Raw genomic sequence first — 16,784 nt, 5'->3', positions numbered from 1 at the left:
TCCTTTTGGAACGGGGCAGTCTGCGGCTATTCCAAAGAAAATTCAGTTTTTTTTCGGCATATTAATGCATCTTTATCGCGTACACGTCACTTTGACGCGGTGAGTTTGTGCGGTTTTGTGGCGTCGCGTGACAGGCAGGTGAAGTGCGTGCAGTCCGAAAACTTTTTACCAATAGTCGAGGGCTTATGGCAAAAAAGTGTCGAATCGGAAATAACTGTCTTTCGTTTTTCTGTCAAATCATGCATAATCAGTGTGTACACATCATATCATATGGCGAGGTATCGAGGTTTTCGTGACGTCGCGTGACAGGTGAAGTGGGCGTGGTCGAAAAACATTTTTGACCAATCGTGGAGGGCTGATAGCAGAATTGGAATATAAAAGTTTGGAATAGTTTTTCGTTATAGCACCCCATGAGGCGACAACTGCGGTGCCAGCGAAATGTATACGGCCTTACCCTTTCCCGAAATATATTATTGAAGTCGCAATAGAAGGAACATCAACCATTTGTTGAAAGTGCCCTTGTCGACAACGTCACTCCACTTTCAGTGATATATGCCCGTATTTGCAGCAAGCTATGAAAAGTGACGACGCTGCTTTCTGGACTGTCTCTCGGACTGTTAACCCGCAGCACGTCGAGCAATCCAGCGCCTGCAACGCTCATGTCGCAATTCAAGAGGTTCTTCATATCATAGCATTAATCAAGTTGCATAATGTTCACACGATGTCATACTAGCTTGGGACTTTCTCCTCATACATCATGCTAAAATGCCTTGTTGCCCATCGCGTGGCTCGTACCCACTTCGCTCTCTGGCAGCACGCTACCTGCTGGTGTTGCGTTTGTCTCTGCTGCTGCACGACACGAATGAACTCCCTTTACAGCAGGGAGGCATTGTCGACTTGCTCGTCTTGTGGCGGCAGGTCGATGGGGGCGTGATACTGGCAGTCGGCATCAGACTGTTGTCGTCCGAAGTTTTAAATCAAGGTGATGTCCGCTTCTTTCATTCTTAGGCTGGACCTGGCTAGGCGTCCTGAAGGTTCCTTTATGTTTGCCAGCCAGCACAATGCGTTCTAGTCCCTTAGTACGCTGAAGTGTCTGCCATACAGACAGGGGCAAATATCGCACTAGACCAAATTATGGCAAGACATTCATCTTCTGTCGTCAAATAACTGGCTTCCACTTTTGAAGGCGACCGGCTATCCTAAGCTGCGACTCTTTAAATTCCGCCTTTCCTCTTGACTTGGATGGCACAAAGATCCACGCTGCTTGTGTAGATATGAATTTCAGTATTTCGGAACTTGACGTCTGATTTTACGAGAAACGCCAATAGTTCAGAGATGCGTGATAAGTTCTTGAGAAATTCCCTTTAGCGGGCACACAGCCCAAATTTTCTGCGCACTGCCTAATTGTCGACGAGATGCTAAAGCTTTGCAATGACAGCGGTCTTTTGTGGCTCGGAGCGCAGTTCATACTTTTGGATTACGTTTCCCAGAAACAACAAGTCTTTGGATGCAAAGCGGCACTTCTTCAATTTCAAAGCGAGTCCGGACGACCCGTTTCCCTCCATAGCAGTTCCCAGGTGTCTCTTGTGCTCATACAAGCTTGTAGAAAAAAAACGAAGACGTATTGTAAGTAGGTGAGGCAGCTCTGCCATTTCAAGCCAGCCAAAAGTGTGGTCATGACACACGAGAACGTTGGAGGTGCCAGAAAAGACCAAATGGCACGACCGTGTATTCTAGGAGGTCTTCCGGCGTAACAAAAACCGTCCTTCTTCGGTCCTGCTCGAAGACTTCAGTTTTCCAGTAGCCAATCTTGACATCCATGGACGAAAATAATTCGCATTGCAGAGTCGATTTAGTGCGCCACACATTCATGGGACGGGACATACATCCTTCTTGGTGGCTTTGTTGCGGCGATTATAATCGACGCTAAACCAGCGTGTTTCGACTTTCTTCGGCATAAAGATTACGGGTGGCTCCCACGGACTTTTGGTCAGCTATACAATCTTGACACGAAGTATTTTGTCGACTTGTTGCTTCATGGCCTCTCGTTCTCTTGTAGAAACTCGGGACGGGCTGCCTTTCTAGAGTGGTGTGTTGTTTTCCCCGTAAATATGCGTTATTTTGCAACTGGTGTTTGTCAAATAATGGATGATATCGACAACAGTCCTTATACTGCAGGATGATTCCTTGAGCTGTTTTTGCGTATTCCTGGGAAGACTCGGATTATAGTGGAAAGCTGATTTAGGCCTGACCTTACTTGATAGTCAAGTAGAATGATTGCGTGGCGACTGAAAACCATATCCAGTGGTAACGCTTGCTTGGTGGACAGCGTTATCTACTTGGTCTTTAGATTGATGACTGTGCCGTGTACGCTCAGGAATTCCATGCCAGGAACTACGTCCCGCTAACATTTCTCCGGGATAACAAAAGAGGCAGAGTACGTCCTATCGCGATCAGTAATTCTGGCCTTCCATATTCCAATTTGCATAATGCGGTGTCCTGCAGCTGTCAGGATTTGGGGCCTTCCCAGGCAGCCGTAACTTTCTTCAACTTGGCGGTGAAAGATACACTAATGACGGAGCAGTGAGATCCTCTGGGGGACTCGGGACTCTGTCAAGATGAACGTTGGGATTGGTGGTTCTTGATCTTTCGCTCCAAGTCGGTCGCGGTGTCGGATAACAGCTACGTCGCGTCGTCGCGCTCTTAGTACGTCGGGCCGTCACCTCTTTCTTAAGCACCATCGTCTTTCCTTGAGTGAGTTATGTCGATAGCGGATGGTCGTCGCTGCGTCATCATTATGTCTAACGCGGCGTCGGTGTCAGCGGCGAAACGTCTTCAGCATTTGGATGAGCAGGAGCCACACCTCCATCAATTGCTGTTCCAGATGCAGGCTAGCGGACTGCCCACGAATGGGCGAGCACGCTTTCGGTACAACGGTGGCATCCATCATCCTTGCGATGGCGAAAGGGAGGATCGTCGGGGTTTCCAATGCGTTGCAGCTAGGTAGACGGCGATCTCACGATGTCGCTCCTGATGCTAGCGCGGAGAGTGTTGACGGCGAATTTTTGTAGTCCTCCCTCATGGGGTTGCCATCACCGCTAGATGTGGCTTGAATCTCCACAGTATAGCAGAGTGGGCAATGGACGGGAGCGCGCCGCACAGCTGTCTTTTTCAGCGCGTTGCGTGGACTGATAGTTGTACGGGCTTGCGACAGCAGAGGTGGCTCGCGACGGAACTGCGGCGTTACCAGGCCCTTACCTGAGCACTGAGAAGTAACGCGAAGGCGGGCGGCAGCGTCGTATCGTGTTTCTTCCGGCTGTGGCTGCGTCGGTACAGGAACTGGCATTGACTGATCGGTCTCTTCAGGGATGATGTGGACAATCGAGGCCACTAGAGACTGGGACGAGGAGATCAACCTTAACAGCTCTTTCCACGCCACCACTTTGATGTTCTAACAAAGGTCGTTGCGGCGAAGAGCTTGAGCGTCGGCGTGCTTTGTCGTCAGCGCACGACAAGTGTGCGCCTTATTTTACGTCTTCAATGTCTGTTCAGTCTCTGTAGTCTCCAAAGTAAACTTTTGAACTGTGGGTGAGTTCCGATTAGGTTATGTTGATACATATTTTTGGGAACTAGACCATATGAAAGATGAAGAACAGAGGAGAGACGTGGCACAGACAACCGCTTATTTTTTTAAACCCGCCGTGGTTGCTTAGTGGCTATGGGGTTCGGCTGCTGAGCACAAGGTCGCGGGATCGAATGCCGGCCACGGTGGCTGCATTTCAATGGGAACGATATGCGAAAACAGCCGTATGCTTAGATTTCGGTGCATGTTAAAGAACCCCACGTGGTCTAAATTTTCGGAGTCCCCTACTACCGCCTGCCTCATATTCATAAAGTGGTTTTGGCACGGAAAACACCATAATTTATTGTTTTTATTGAAAAAAAAAACCTGGCTCAACTGTCATTGGCGGCTTTAGCATACCTTCGGGTAAAGTTCTTGCATTACTCCACCCACCAATAAGCAAATTTTCTTCGGTTCAGACGTCTGGCGGTTGGCACAGTGGAAAAGCCGAGTAATGTCTGTGAAGGTCGGCGTATTCTCATTCGGAAACTGCCGCCGGGTTTGCAGCAGAACTTCGGTCCGTTCGTTTCGGACGATGCTTTTTAATGGCTTCTCGAAGCGGTTCCGAATGAAGTCCCAAACTGTTAGAATGGACTCCCAATTCTCGAATCATGTCGCGAATCCTTTCAATGGTAAAGATTGTCTTCAGAGTTTCAGTTGTTGTAGCCTTACATTTTTTTTCAGACATCTCCAGCCAGACTTCGGAGTCATCCCACGAAGCTCCACGGAAGCTAGGTGACTCCATAGCTTCTCAAATTAGGATAACTGCTGACGAAACTGGGTTCGTCATTGTGGCGTGTCTTGGTCACAGTCTTTGAAAAAGTATCAGGCAGGAGTTCGCGGCCGTCCTGCAGTTTTCACAGCCTGTGGCAAGCGCGATGGTTCGTGGCAACGTTGATGCTGCCTTGGGGCTTTGGGTTTACGGTGATCTGCAGTACATGAATGCAAAAATACGTCCACCAGATGGCAACTCCCTCCCCCTACCCCATACTAGTGACAACAAACAACCAAATGGCACAGAGCAAGTCAGAATGAATTGTTTTTGGATGCCATACACATGGCACTCAGCATAAGAAAGCAGCGCACATACTCGTCGATTTTCTATATCTGATTCCCGTGTGGAGTGCGTCCGCTTTTGTGCATGGCTCGTCGAAGGTTGCAGCCTAATCGTGGCTGCTCGCATACCATCCAGAAAGTCAGCACAGTTCATGCCGCACAGACATTCTGATTGCATACTGTTTGGCGAGAACTTGGAAAACAGATAGAATCAACGACGCCAACCGAGTAAGTTCCAAATCATGCACGGGTGTCTTGCACTGAGCAATGACTTTAGCTTTTTAGGGGTGAGACTCCATACAAGGGGAAAACCATGAATCAGATACATATGTTGGTGCTGTTATTCGCTTTATTTCATTCATTGCATTGACATCCAGTTCCACACCTGTTTTTTCCATTGCCATAGAATATTTTTAAAGAAATGTTTGGCTTCTGGAGTCTTGGATATCGCAGTGATAAGCCTCGAATACACCTAACACGCTTTTTTGTAGTACTATCAAGTGTTATGGTTCATTTGCAAAGTAATGCCTCACAACGAAATGCAATAAGTTATGTGCCAGAAATAAAGTTTGTAGTATGAGTAACATTTCAGTCACGTAGAAACAAGGGAACTCAATTGAAATAACCAGCCAACAGTTCTCCTGATTTGTACAGATATTTGGACGATAATTGTATTCTAGACTAAATCCTCCTGTAACCTCAATTTCAGAAGCGTTTGACGTTTAACGCACTCTAATACAGTATCCTCAGGGTGAATAGCTACGCTAACTTAACAAACCTAAAGACGGCTATAATATAATAAAAATACAGAACGTGGATGACCCGCAAACGTACAGGCGCTTTGGCGCACACGACACTGTCGGCCCTCGGTTCGCCTACACGCCTACACTGTCCGCATCACAGACCCTATTAAAGACAGGGCTCGTGTGATTGGCCCTTACGCAGCAGGTTCCGGAGCAGAAGGTCCCGTTGTAAGCATTAGCTCACTACTTAAATTACCTAGCATCGTATGAGCGCGCACATGCGTTCATTAACACTTCACACTCAATGACCGCGGATGGTGGCTGCCTAAACGCTCGCGTGGGGAATCGTGGAAGCAGCAGCGAGCGAAGCGACTGTGATGTCTATCGCTTGAACGCCAAATGAGGGGCGAGAACACAGTCGACGCAACGTTCCGAGCCGTCGGCCCACGTACGCTGTACCACCAAAGTAAATCGCTTGCAAGATGAAGCCCGGGTGACCGCGCGCAACCGTACCGTGGCTCAGCGTGGTTATTCTGCTGGCAGGGTAATAACGCTCAGGGCTGCATGGTGGCATGGTAGTGAGGGCGGCGTTCTGCACTCGCGGAATACTTCTTGTGGCTATGAAGGGAAAGCTACGCAAGCAAAGCGCACACAAGTGAGAGTGTTTCTGGAATGAGTCCCGCGTTTACATCCTCTTTAGTTTAAGCTGGGGAAGAGAAAACATAGGCAACTTATTACGAACAGGTAAACAGGACAAAACACACCACTGAATGTAACAACTTTCTTATTCTGCGGCTTTTCTCTTCTGCGTGTAGGCAAACGCGACACCCTTGCACATAGAAGCTGCGCCACTTCAGCGTCTGTTCCGAGCAACCAATAGCACTGTGAAACGCTGGCGGACTACTTGGCGCTGTACCACAAGTGCAGAATATCCGACCCCGTAGCATTCCCTTCATATCCACAATAAGTTGTGCGTGAGTGTAGCATTCCTAACTCCGTACTGTTAGCCTTTGAGATGTTGTCGTTAAGACGCCTCTGGTCAGACCGTCTGGCGGTGGCAGGCGCTGCACGGCGTTTCTAATGCATTCCTTAAGGAAGGGGCGCTCAAAACACCGGTTAACATCAGCGTACTGGTAAGGCACGTTGGTAAGGGCGAGTGCACAGCACAACAGAGTGAAATATAGTGGCACAAATAACCACCTCCCACTGCACTTGGAACGGATTTTCGCAGAATAAGTGGGGTTGGCTTTCGTAATACTTAAAGCGAAAGCTTTACTGGCCACGAAATTGCGATTTCGCCGTAGCGGTGCTCCAAGGAGGCACATGACGTCACAACGTGCGCCTCGCCGCACATATTTCTCTCTTTCACTCGCTCCCTAGTCACTACTGCGCGTGCGCCACTAGTAGTAGCGAGCCACAGGTGTTCCGCTGCTGCGCAGCGCAGCGCCATTCCGCCGTCGCCGTTTGGTATGACGTCACACCGCCTTCGTCCTTGCGCTCAACTTGCCAGCTGTGTCGCATGCCTGATAACATATCGGAGGATTGGAAAGGAGAGCTAGCGTGCGCCGCAACCGCAGTTCATTCGGCAGTATGGAGGACGACAATTCTGATAAGCAGGAGGAGGCCTGGAAACGACATCGGAACAAGATGAAGAGGAAACAAACTACCCATGAAACAGACGAACAGCGCGCCGAATGACTGGCTAAACACCGCAATAGAGCTAGACAACCTGACTAACCTTGACTTGCCATCAAGCTTATCCAAGGGTAACCATGCTGTCTTAGCTTTCGCTGCCAATTTTTTGTTATCCATTAATCATCATCATCATCATCATCATCATCATCATCATCCTAGTTACGCCCACTGCAGGGCAAAGGCGTCTCCTATACTTCTCCAACTACCCCGGTTATGTACTAATTGTGGCCATGTTGTCCTTGCAAACGTCTTAATGTCACCCGCCCACCTAACTTTCTGCCGCCCCCTGCTACGCTTCCCTTCCCTTGGAATCCAATCCGTAACCCTTAATGACCATCGGTTATCTTCCCTCCTCAGTACATGTCCGGCCCATACCCATTTCTTTTTCTTGATTTCAACTAAGATGTCACTTACCCGCGTTTGTTCCCTCACCCAATCTGCTCTTTTCTTATCCCTTAACGTTACACCCATCATTCTTCTTTCCATAGCTTGTTCCGTCGTCCTCAATTTCAGCATAACCCTTTTCGTAAGCCGCCAGGTTTCTGCCCCATACGTGAGTACTGGTAACACACAGCTGTTATACACTTTCCTCTTGAGGGATAGTGGCAACTGGCTGTTCATGATTTGAGAATGCCTGGCAAACGCACCCCAGCCCATTCTTATTATTCTGGTTATTTCAGTCTCATGATCCGGATCCGTGGTCACTACTTGCCCTAAGTAGATGTATTCCCCTTACCACTTCCAGTGACTCGCTGCCTATCGTAAACTGCTGTTCTCTTCCGAGAGTGGTCAACATTACTTTAGTTTTCTGCAGGTTAATTTTCAGACCCACCCTTCTGCTTTCCCTCTCCAGGTTAGTGAGCATGCATTGCAATTGGTCTCCTGAGTTACTAAGCAAGGCAATATCATAAGCGAATCGCAAGTTGCTAAGGTATTCTCCATCAACTTTTATCCCCAATTCTTCCCACTCCAGGTGTCAGAATACCTCCTGTAACCATGCTGTGAATAGCATTGGAGAGATCATATCGCCCTGTCTGACGCTTTCTTTATTGGGATTTTGTTGCTTTCTTTGTGGAGGACTACGGTGGCTGTGGAGCCGCTATAGATATCTTCCAGTATCTTTACATATGGTTCATCTACACCCAGATTCCGTAATGCCTTCATGACTGCTGAGGTTTCGACTGAATGAAACGCTTTTCCGTAATCAATGAAGGCTATATATAAGGGTTGGTTATATTCCGCACATTTCTCTATCACCTGATTGATAGTGTGAATATGGTCTATTGTTGAGTAGCCTTTACGGAAAATCCTGCCTGGTCCTTTGGTTGACAGAAGTCTAAGGTATTCCTGATTTTATTTGCGATTACCTAAATACATTCTGGGCAACGGAAAGTAAGCTGATGGGTCTATATCTTTCAAGTCTTTGGCGTCCCCCTTCTTATGGATTAGGATTATGTTAGCGGTCTTCCAAGATTCCGGTACGTTCGATGTCATGAGGCATTGTGTATATAGGGCGGCCAATCTTTCTAGGACAGTGTTCCCACCATCCTTCAACAAATCTGCTGTTACCTGATCCTCCCCAGCTGCTTTCCCCCTTTGCATAGCTCCCAAGGCGTTCATTACCTCTACCGGCATTAATTGTAGGATTTCAAGTTCCTCTAGACTATTCTATCTCACCTTATCGTCGTGGGTGTTACTGGTACTGTATAAATCTCTATAGAACTCCTCAGCCACTTGAACTATCTGATCCATATTAGTAACGATATTGCCGGCTTTGTCTCTTAACGCACACATCTGATTCTTGCCTATTCCTAGTTTCTTCTTCACTGCTTTTAGGCTTCCTCCATTCCTGAGAGCCTGTTCAATTCTATCCATATTATAGTTCCTTATGTCCGCTGTCTTACACTTGTTTAACTTAGAAAGTTCTGCCAGTTCTAATCTAGCTGTAGGGTTGGAGGCTTTCATACATTGGCGCTTCTTGATCAGATCTTTCGTCTCCTGGGATAGCTTACTGGTTTCTTGTCTAACGGCGTTACCACCGACTTCTATTGCGCACTCCTTAATGATGCCCATCAGATTGTCGTTCATTGCTTCAACACTAAGGTCCTCTACCTGGGTTAAAGCCGAATACCTGTTCTGTAGCTTGATCCGGAATTCCTTTTGTTTCCCTCTTACCTCTAACCCATTGATTGACTTCTTATGTACCAGTTTCTTCGGTTCCCTCCTCATGTCAAGGCTAATTCGAGTTCTTATCATCCTATGGTCAGTGCAGCGTACCTTGCCGAGCACGTCTACATCTTGTATGATGCCAGGGTTCGCGCAGAGTATGAAGTGGATTTCATTTCTAATCTCACCATTCGGTCTCCTCCACGTCCACTTTCGGTTAACCCGCTTGCGGAAAAAGGTATTCATTATCCGCATATTATTCTGTTCTGCAAACTCTACTAATAACTCTCCTCTGATATTCCTAGAGCCTATGCCATATTCCACCACGGACTTCTCTCCAGCCTGGTTCTTGCCTACCCTGGCATTGAAGTCACCCATCAGTGTAGTGTATTTTGTTTTGACTTTACCCATCGCCGATTCCACGTCGTTATAAAAGCTTTCAACTTCCTGGTCATCATGACTGGATGTAGGGGCGTAGACTTGTACTACCTTCAATTTGTACCTCTTATTAGCTTCACAAGACCTGCAACCCTCTCCTTAATGCTATAGAATTCCTGTATGTTACCAGCTATTTTCTTATTAATCAGGAATCCGACTCCTAGTTCTCCTCTCTCCGCTAAGCCCCGGTAGCACAGTATGTGCCCACTTTTTAGCACTGTATATGATTCTTTTGTCCTCCTAACCCCACTGAGCCCTATTATATCCCATTTACTACCCTCTAATTCCTCCAATAACACTGCTAGACTCGCCTCACTAGATAACGTTCTAACGTTAAACGTTGCCAGGTTCAGATTCCAATGGTGGCCTGTCCGGAGCCAGGTATTCTTAGCACCCTCTGCTGCGTCAGAGATCTGACCGCCGCCGTCGTCAGTTGCTTCGCCGCTGCTGGAGATTGGGGGCCGGGGTTTGATTGTTGTATTCATAGAGGAGGTTGTGGCCAAGTACTGCACCAGAGTGGCCAATCCTGCTCTGGTGAGAGAGTGCGTTACCAGTTCTGGTCACCGGGAGCAGGCCGCACTCCAGGCCTGTTTATGCAATTTTCTCAACACACAGTTTTTTGGTATTCATTTGGTATTCATTCATAGCTTACATTTACGCAGCGCAATTTCAGACATATGCGTGTCATACTTTCTGTTGAAAGTGTTAGTTTCAAGGATATGAAGGATGCTTAACAATTTTTATCCCGTGATTTCTGCATTGTTGTTGCCCATAATGCTACCCAAATGTACAGACGAAATTTGCAGACTTCGTGGAGCCAGCAAGGAAGCTCACGTGCCTTTCTCGTTTGCTTGCTCCACGGCTCCACATAAACATAGCGAATTTCCCGAGCTGGCCAGTTACGCTTGCTTGTTATAATGCCACTGCCAAATGACACGTGTGCACCTTAGCAGAGGCAAAAAACGCTGTATGTTCTGTCAAGCGATAAACCACCTATTAACCCCACACACATGCATAATGTACCACTTCTAGGACTACACATCATACACGCGTTCTCTTCCTCATGTCACTGAGCTTCCACATTATTTTAATTCTTTTTGCTCATCATCTTACGATGTGCATTTCATTTATACCCTTCAGGGGGGTTGGTAGGAATTTGACATAAAATGTTTTTGGAATATTTTCACTCCCCGGAAATAAAAATTTCTAGGGTATGATGTGCTAGATAAAGTGCAATAAACTCAAACTCAAGGTATTTTTGCTTTATTCGCGCAAATGTTTATAATATGATATTGAGCAATGTTTGAATTCCAAAACTTTTATATGTCGCTGTTTTCGTGATTGCGCCAAGGAATGTTTAGAAAACAACTAAATTGGTTCAAGTATTGAAAACGTTTAAAATGTTAACAATGCCACATTTTCATTGAACTAAATAAAACCGATTAACATTGCAATTTTCTTTAAATAAGTCAACATTAACATCTGAATTCGTAACCAATTCGTCAAGGCGCCATTTAAAAGCTCACTAGATGTATTGGACACAGGGCAATAATTCATCAAGCTTTCAGAAAGTTCAATATATGTGGATATTATGTTCTTTGTCTGAGCAAAACCAGTGTGTTCTTAAAATCACAGTTATGTGCTCAGTTGTGACCCATCGGGCTTAAAATGCACCAGGTGCTTAATGTCCAACATTATTTAGCCGGCAGTACTTTGAAAAACGCTCCCTAGCAGTCACCAGTGCTCGTGTATGTCGTCTCCCTTATCGAGTTTCTAAGAGCTGTTGCTTTGCAGAAGTGTGGAGAAACCGGCCCAACACAGTACACTCTAGAGTCACTAGAGCATTTCTCTTTGACTTCTTTCTGAATAATTGAGTGAGGAAGTGGGAATCTTTACAATCCTTAATCACCTTCGTTAGCGCTGGCGGACCACGTTGTGGACTGCGATTTGCATGCGAGTTTATGCAGAATATGGCGTATTCGTTGCGTTTGATGCGAAACGATGTATCCCTGTAATATTGACACGTGTACGTATTTGTATTTTTTGTGTCACCGCTTTTACCTATCCAACAAATGTTATCGCTCAGCGCGAGACGCGTCGTAACTTAGAGGAAGTCAGGATGGATATTTGGGCGTGTTGGTTAAGCATGATCTGAAGTGAAGACGCTAAAACGACAGTGGACGAAGAAGGAACACACACACACAGGGTGCCTTCAGAGGCGCCTACTAGAGGAAGTTTCTCAATGGTTCTCTGCGCTGTCTGTTGTCACCAAACCTGGATTAATCTGATTTCATGTATCCATGGCATGAATGGTGTAGAACTTTCTGGAAGACACGCGGGCATCAGCGATTGCTCTGGAACCTTCGATCACGTGTGTATAAAAGCCGACGCGCTTGACCCGCTGATCAGATTTTCGACGATCGCCAACTGTGTTCGCCGCTCTCGCCGTTCTTTTAATGTAGCCTGTTTTTGAGGGCCCAAGTTCGCCCTACAAATCGCTAGTTTCATCGCTCCCAGTTTTGCTGCTTTCTTCTCCGTCACTACTACGTTACAATATGAGTCTAGCTTCCGAAAAGTAAGTAGAGCTTTGGTCAGATTATAAACCTTTAGATTTCGCACTTGCATGGTCTACATCGCTCACGTACAAACACATAAACACCATTGCACTTTGATATGAATATTAAAACCTGAAACACTAAAGTATGGGCTGAACCCACACCTTCAGCTGTAATTGCAGAAAAAAAAAGAAATATTGTTTGCAATTCGCTACATCTTTTGGATAATTTTCATAGGCGGTAGGTAAAGCTAGTACGATTTCTTAAGAACTTCTACTGCTTGTTTCAGAGTGCCATTTGGAGGATATATTCTCCATGAAATCAATAATCTTTTTGAAAGAAAATTGATGAAACACTTTATCAAAGGCAGTACCTACTCCTTTAAGCTCTTTAAGAGGAAGTTTTACCTCAGGAGTGCCAGTCTGTATACAAGGCTCCGAAGCAACCGTCTTTCTCTCAAACAGCTTTACCGACGATGAGGGGCTTCTTGCATTAAAAATTAAAATTGTGAATCTAGTGTCGCTTAGAAAGAGCGCTATTCAAGCCGCATGCTTTTAATAAAAATTTGGAATGTTGCAAAATTGCGACAAACGAAACTACCAACTTTACAACTGCATAATGCAGGAAGAACTACAATTTTACAATCCTGTGTATTGCAACTAATGCCAGGTTTGAATCGAAAAGAGAACTGATGCCTTTTGCAGCCTTCTGTAATAGATCACAAATCTGTGAATATGACTTTTCAGAACCGTTGTAACGCTTCAGGAATTTAAAGGCTTTCGTGGTTCAGATTTTACCGCTTCGCATGCTCTTACAGATGCTGATTAGAAAACTCCAATATCTAGTTCGGTTTCTGAGTTACATATTTAAATGTATTTGCAAACCTCGTACATATATTTTATTGTATTTACCATGTGCCATCGAGCTTTACAAAACATTTTACGCTGTCGGTAAACACTCTGCTTTTTGCAGTCATAATAAATATTTTTTGTCTCAAATGCAAGACATTTCATTCAAATTGACCAAGTGGTTGTCTCCACAGAACATATGTGACTTTGACATGTATTTAATCGCAGAAATAGAGTTGGCACTCGCCTGAAGCTTTCTCTTTACGCCTTTCATCTTAGTCATCAAAAGAACTGGATGAGCATTTGGCTATTCTTGTTCCTTTTATTACTTTCTTTGCCCACCATGTCTGTGTCTCTTGTGCTGATGTCTATTCTATAATTTTGACTATAGGCAGAACTTAGCACTATTGCGAAGTTCAGCACATTAAGACGATGTGTATCAACGTAAAATCCTGGAAACTTCATTCTAATGTGTGCATTTGAACAGAATGGTGCATCTTGGTATCAAAATCCTGAGGAAGGAAAGAAAAGAACGTGTCGGAATTTCAGCACCACGATCCCTTACGCACCCGCACTCGACAAGGAAGACTGGCCCTCCAAAGGAAAACTTCATTTTGACGGCTATACAGCATCCTATCTACCCGGAGTTTTGCCTGATGTACTGGTCAACGTGTCTTTCAAGGTGGATTCGCGTGAAAAGGCAAGTACTTTTTCGCGGCCACTATATTTATGCCTAAGTAGAAGTGCTATTTCAAATAACAATATGTAAACAAGTAAACACGAATGACAATATCGATGGATTCTCCCAACATTTCTTCAAAAGCGCAATTTTTTCTACAAGCGGGCTTCTTTGACATTGGCGAAAAGTGAGTTGAGTGCTCTTGTGCAAACACAGGTGCAAAACATAGGCATCTGTTTTCCATGTTCTTTTATATTCTGGATATGAGGAAGATTGCGCTCGACGCTTTCAGCGCAACGACACCAGGCGTATCCGTGTGCCTTCATCGGCTCACGGTAATCACACCGTTGCGACGGCTGAACTGTGCACCACGCATATCGGCTTTAGCGAGCAAACATATCGATCATATTTCAGACACTAAGTCAGCGCTGCTGCTGCTACTTCCATCATTTGCAACTGCAGCAGCAGAAACAGTTCGTGCATGTATGCAACAGATTAGCATCGGTGATACAGCGCTAAATAGAGCTTCTATTCAAACATGCGCGTGATCACTTCGTTGACTAGTGACAAGCGTATGCTTATTTATTAACTTATTCGCATTGTTACGGGGGTGCTGGGAGTACAGAGAGAGTGCATTTACAATATATATACAAAATGAGTCAGAGTAGTTAAGATGGCTGACCACCAACAACACGCATCAGCCAGCCTCCCACTATCTTCTTCTTCCCCTCTCTTGTTTTATGCTTCCGTAACAAGACCCCCGGGTGGTGAAGTGCTGTCTCGGCGCATGGTAGGCGAACAATTGCGAGCGAAGTGGGGCTTCAGCCGTGAGACGTCCACGACGTCAACAGGTGTAGGCCTTGACGACGCATCAAACTGTAGCGGCGCAATCCCGTAATTTACGTCAATAACTTGACGTAGGGCTTCATAAGGCCATGTGTAGAGGCCAACCCGATGACATGGTGACCAAAGGAGCACCCAAGCACCAGGCGCCAACTTAACATCTTGATAGCACTGGTCATAACGCGCTTTTTGTATATGCTGCGAGGCTAATAAACGGGATGGGGTGACTTGACGTGCCATGTAAGCGCGATTCATGACTTCAGAGCATACTCAGTTGGAACACGTGGCACAGCAGGGATGATGGCGTCAAACGGCAATGGGGGGTTGCGACCATACAAAAGTTAAAAGGGTGAATATTCTGCGGTGTCATGTCGGGATGAATTGTACACGACCGTCACGTATGTCAGCATGGCCTCCCAGTCGCGGTGATGGATGGAGACGTACATCGACAGCACCTTCGTGATTGTCCGGTTGTGGCGTTCCGTAGCGCCGTAGCGTCCGTGGGTGGTAAGCGATTGACAGCTTGTGCTCACTGGCACAAGAGCGGAGGAGGTCGTCGACAACTCGAGACAAGTACGAGTGCCCGTGATCTCTAAGTAACTGTCGAGGTGCACCATGGTGGAGAATTACGTCATGGAGGAGAAAATCGGCGACGTCTGTAGCGCAACTAGTTGAAAACACCGCTGTTATCGCGTAGCATGTCGCGTAATCAATAGCGACGGTGATCCACTAATTCCCTCTAGTCATTCTCGGAAAAGGGCCAAGTAGGTGAAGGTCTACGTGAAGTAACGGTTCAGAGGGAACTTCAATTGAATGGAGTCATCCGACAGGTGGCTGGAAAGGTTTCTTCCGGCACTAACACAATTCGCAAGTTGCTGCATAACAATGCACAGAGCGGTAGACACCCGGCCAGAACAACCGGCGTCGTACGCACTCGTATGTATGCAAAACTCCAAGGTGTCCCGCCGTCGGTGCATCGTGAAGTTGTTCGAAAGCGATGGATTGCAATTGACGAGGAAGGACAAGGAGTGACTCAGGGCCGTCAGGGTTGATATTGCTGCGCTAATGGATGCCGTTGTGAAGCCCGAGCATGCGGCATGTGCCGTCAGTGCTGCCAGATTTCACTCCGGCGATGATGGACTCTAAGGATTCGCGGCGTTGTTGTTCAGCGCGCATGTCAGTAATGTTAGTAAAAGCCATCACGCAGGTTCCCGAATCCTGCTCAGCAGGATCAGGGAGCTCCCCGGGATGACGAGAGAGGCAGTCAGCATCCTTCTGGAGGCATACAGTCTTGTAATTGACAACAAAGAAAAATTCCTGGAACCGCAAAGCCCGGCGACCAAGCCGATCTGTCAGCTGCCGGAGGGAAGACAGCCAGCAGAGTGCGTGGTGGTCTGCAACGACCGAAAACGTACGGCCACACGAATATGGCCGGAACATGGCGTCAGCCCCAACTAAAGCCAAGCACTGCCGCTCGGTGATAGAGTAATTTCTCTCGGCAGGTGACAGCAGTCGGCTCGCGTATGCTATGACGCACCCGGTACCATTCTGCTGTTCGGCGAGAACAGCCCCAATCCCATGGCCGCTTGCGTCAGTGTGTACTTCAGTCGGTGCATATGGATCAAATTGGGCAAGTATGGGAGGGGTGGTCAGAAATGCAATGAGACCGGCGAACGCGTGAGCTTACTCAGGGCCCCATGACACTGGCGTGTTCTTCTTTCGAAGATCTGTCAAAGGCCGAGCGACGACGCCGAAGCGTTTCACGAAACGCCGAAAGCAAGAACACAGGACGACGAAGCAGTGCACGTCAGAAGAAGAATGTCGCACAGGGAAACTGCGTACGGTGCGGACATTTTCCGGATCTGGTTGGACACAGGATGCGTCAACGAGGTTTCCGAACACGGTAATTTGCTGGTGTGCGAAGCGACACATCGTGGAGTTCAGTTGGAGGCTGGCTTTTCGGAAGACCGCATGAATGGCAGTGAGTCGGGTAAGGTGGTTGCCGAACGTGGGAGAAAAAAACAATACCCTCGTCAAGGTAACAGAGACAGGGGGTCCATTTGTAGCCTCAAAGAAGAGAGTCCATCATGCGTTCAACTTTCGCAGAAACATTGCATAGGCCAAGGGGCCTATGCAATA

At 46.7% G+C, this 16,784-nt stretch overlaps 1 protein-coding gene across 1 annotated transcript in view; it reads left to right on the top strand.

Annotated features, from left to right (window-relative positions):
* The window catches only part of LOC139047900 (ATP-binding cassette sub-family C member 2-like), a 64,978-nt gene that overhangs the window by 10,205 nt on the left and 37,989 nt on the right, over positions 1-16,784 (top strand). The window contains exon 2 of the mRNA XM_070522077.1: positions 13,611-13,823. Coding sequence (XP_070378178.1) covers positions 13,611-13,823 — 213 coding nt within the window. The remainder of the gene's footprint in view (positions 1-13,610; positions 13,824-16,784) is intronic.

Source organism: Dermacentor albipictus, chromosome 7, assembly GCF_038994185.2.
Source record: "Dermacentor albipictus isolate Rhodes 1998 colony chromosome 7, USDA_Dalb.pri_finalv2, whole genome shotgun sequence".
In the NCBI taxonomy this organism is placed as follows: domain Eukaryota; kingdom Metazoa; phylum Arthropoda; class Arachnida; order Ixodida; family Ixodidae; genus Dermacentor; species Dermacentor albipictus.
Note: the sequence above shows the minus strand (reverse complement) of the source record. Positions and strands in the feature narration are given on the sequence as shown.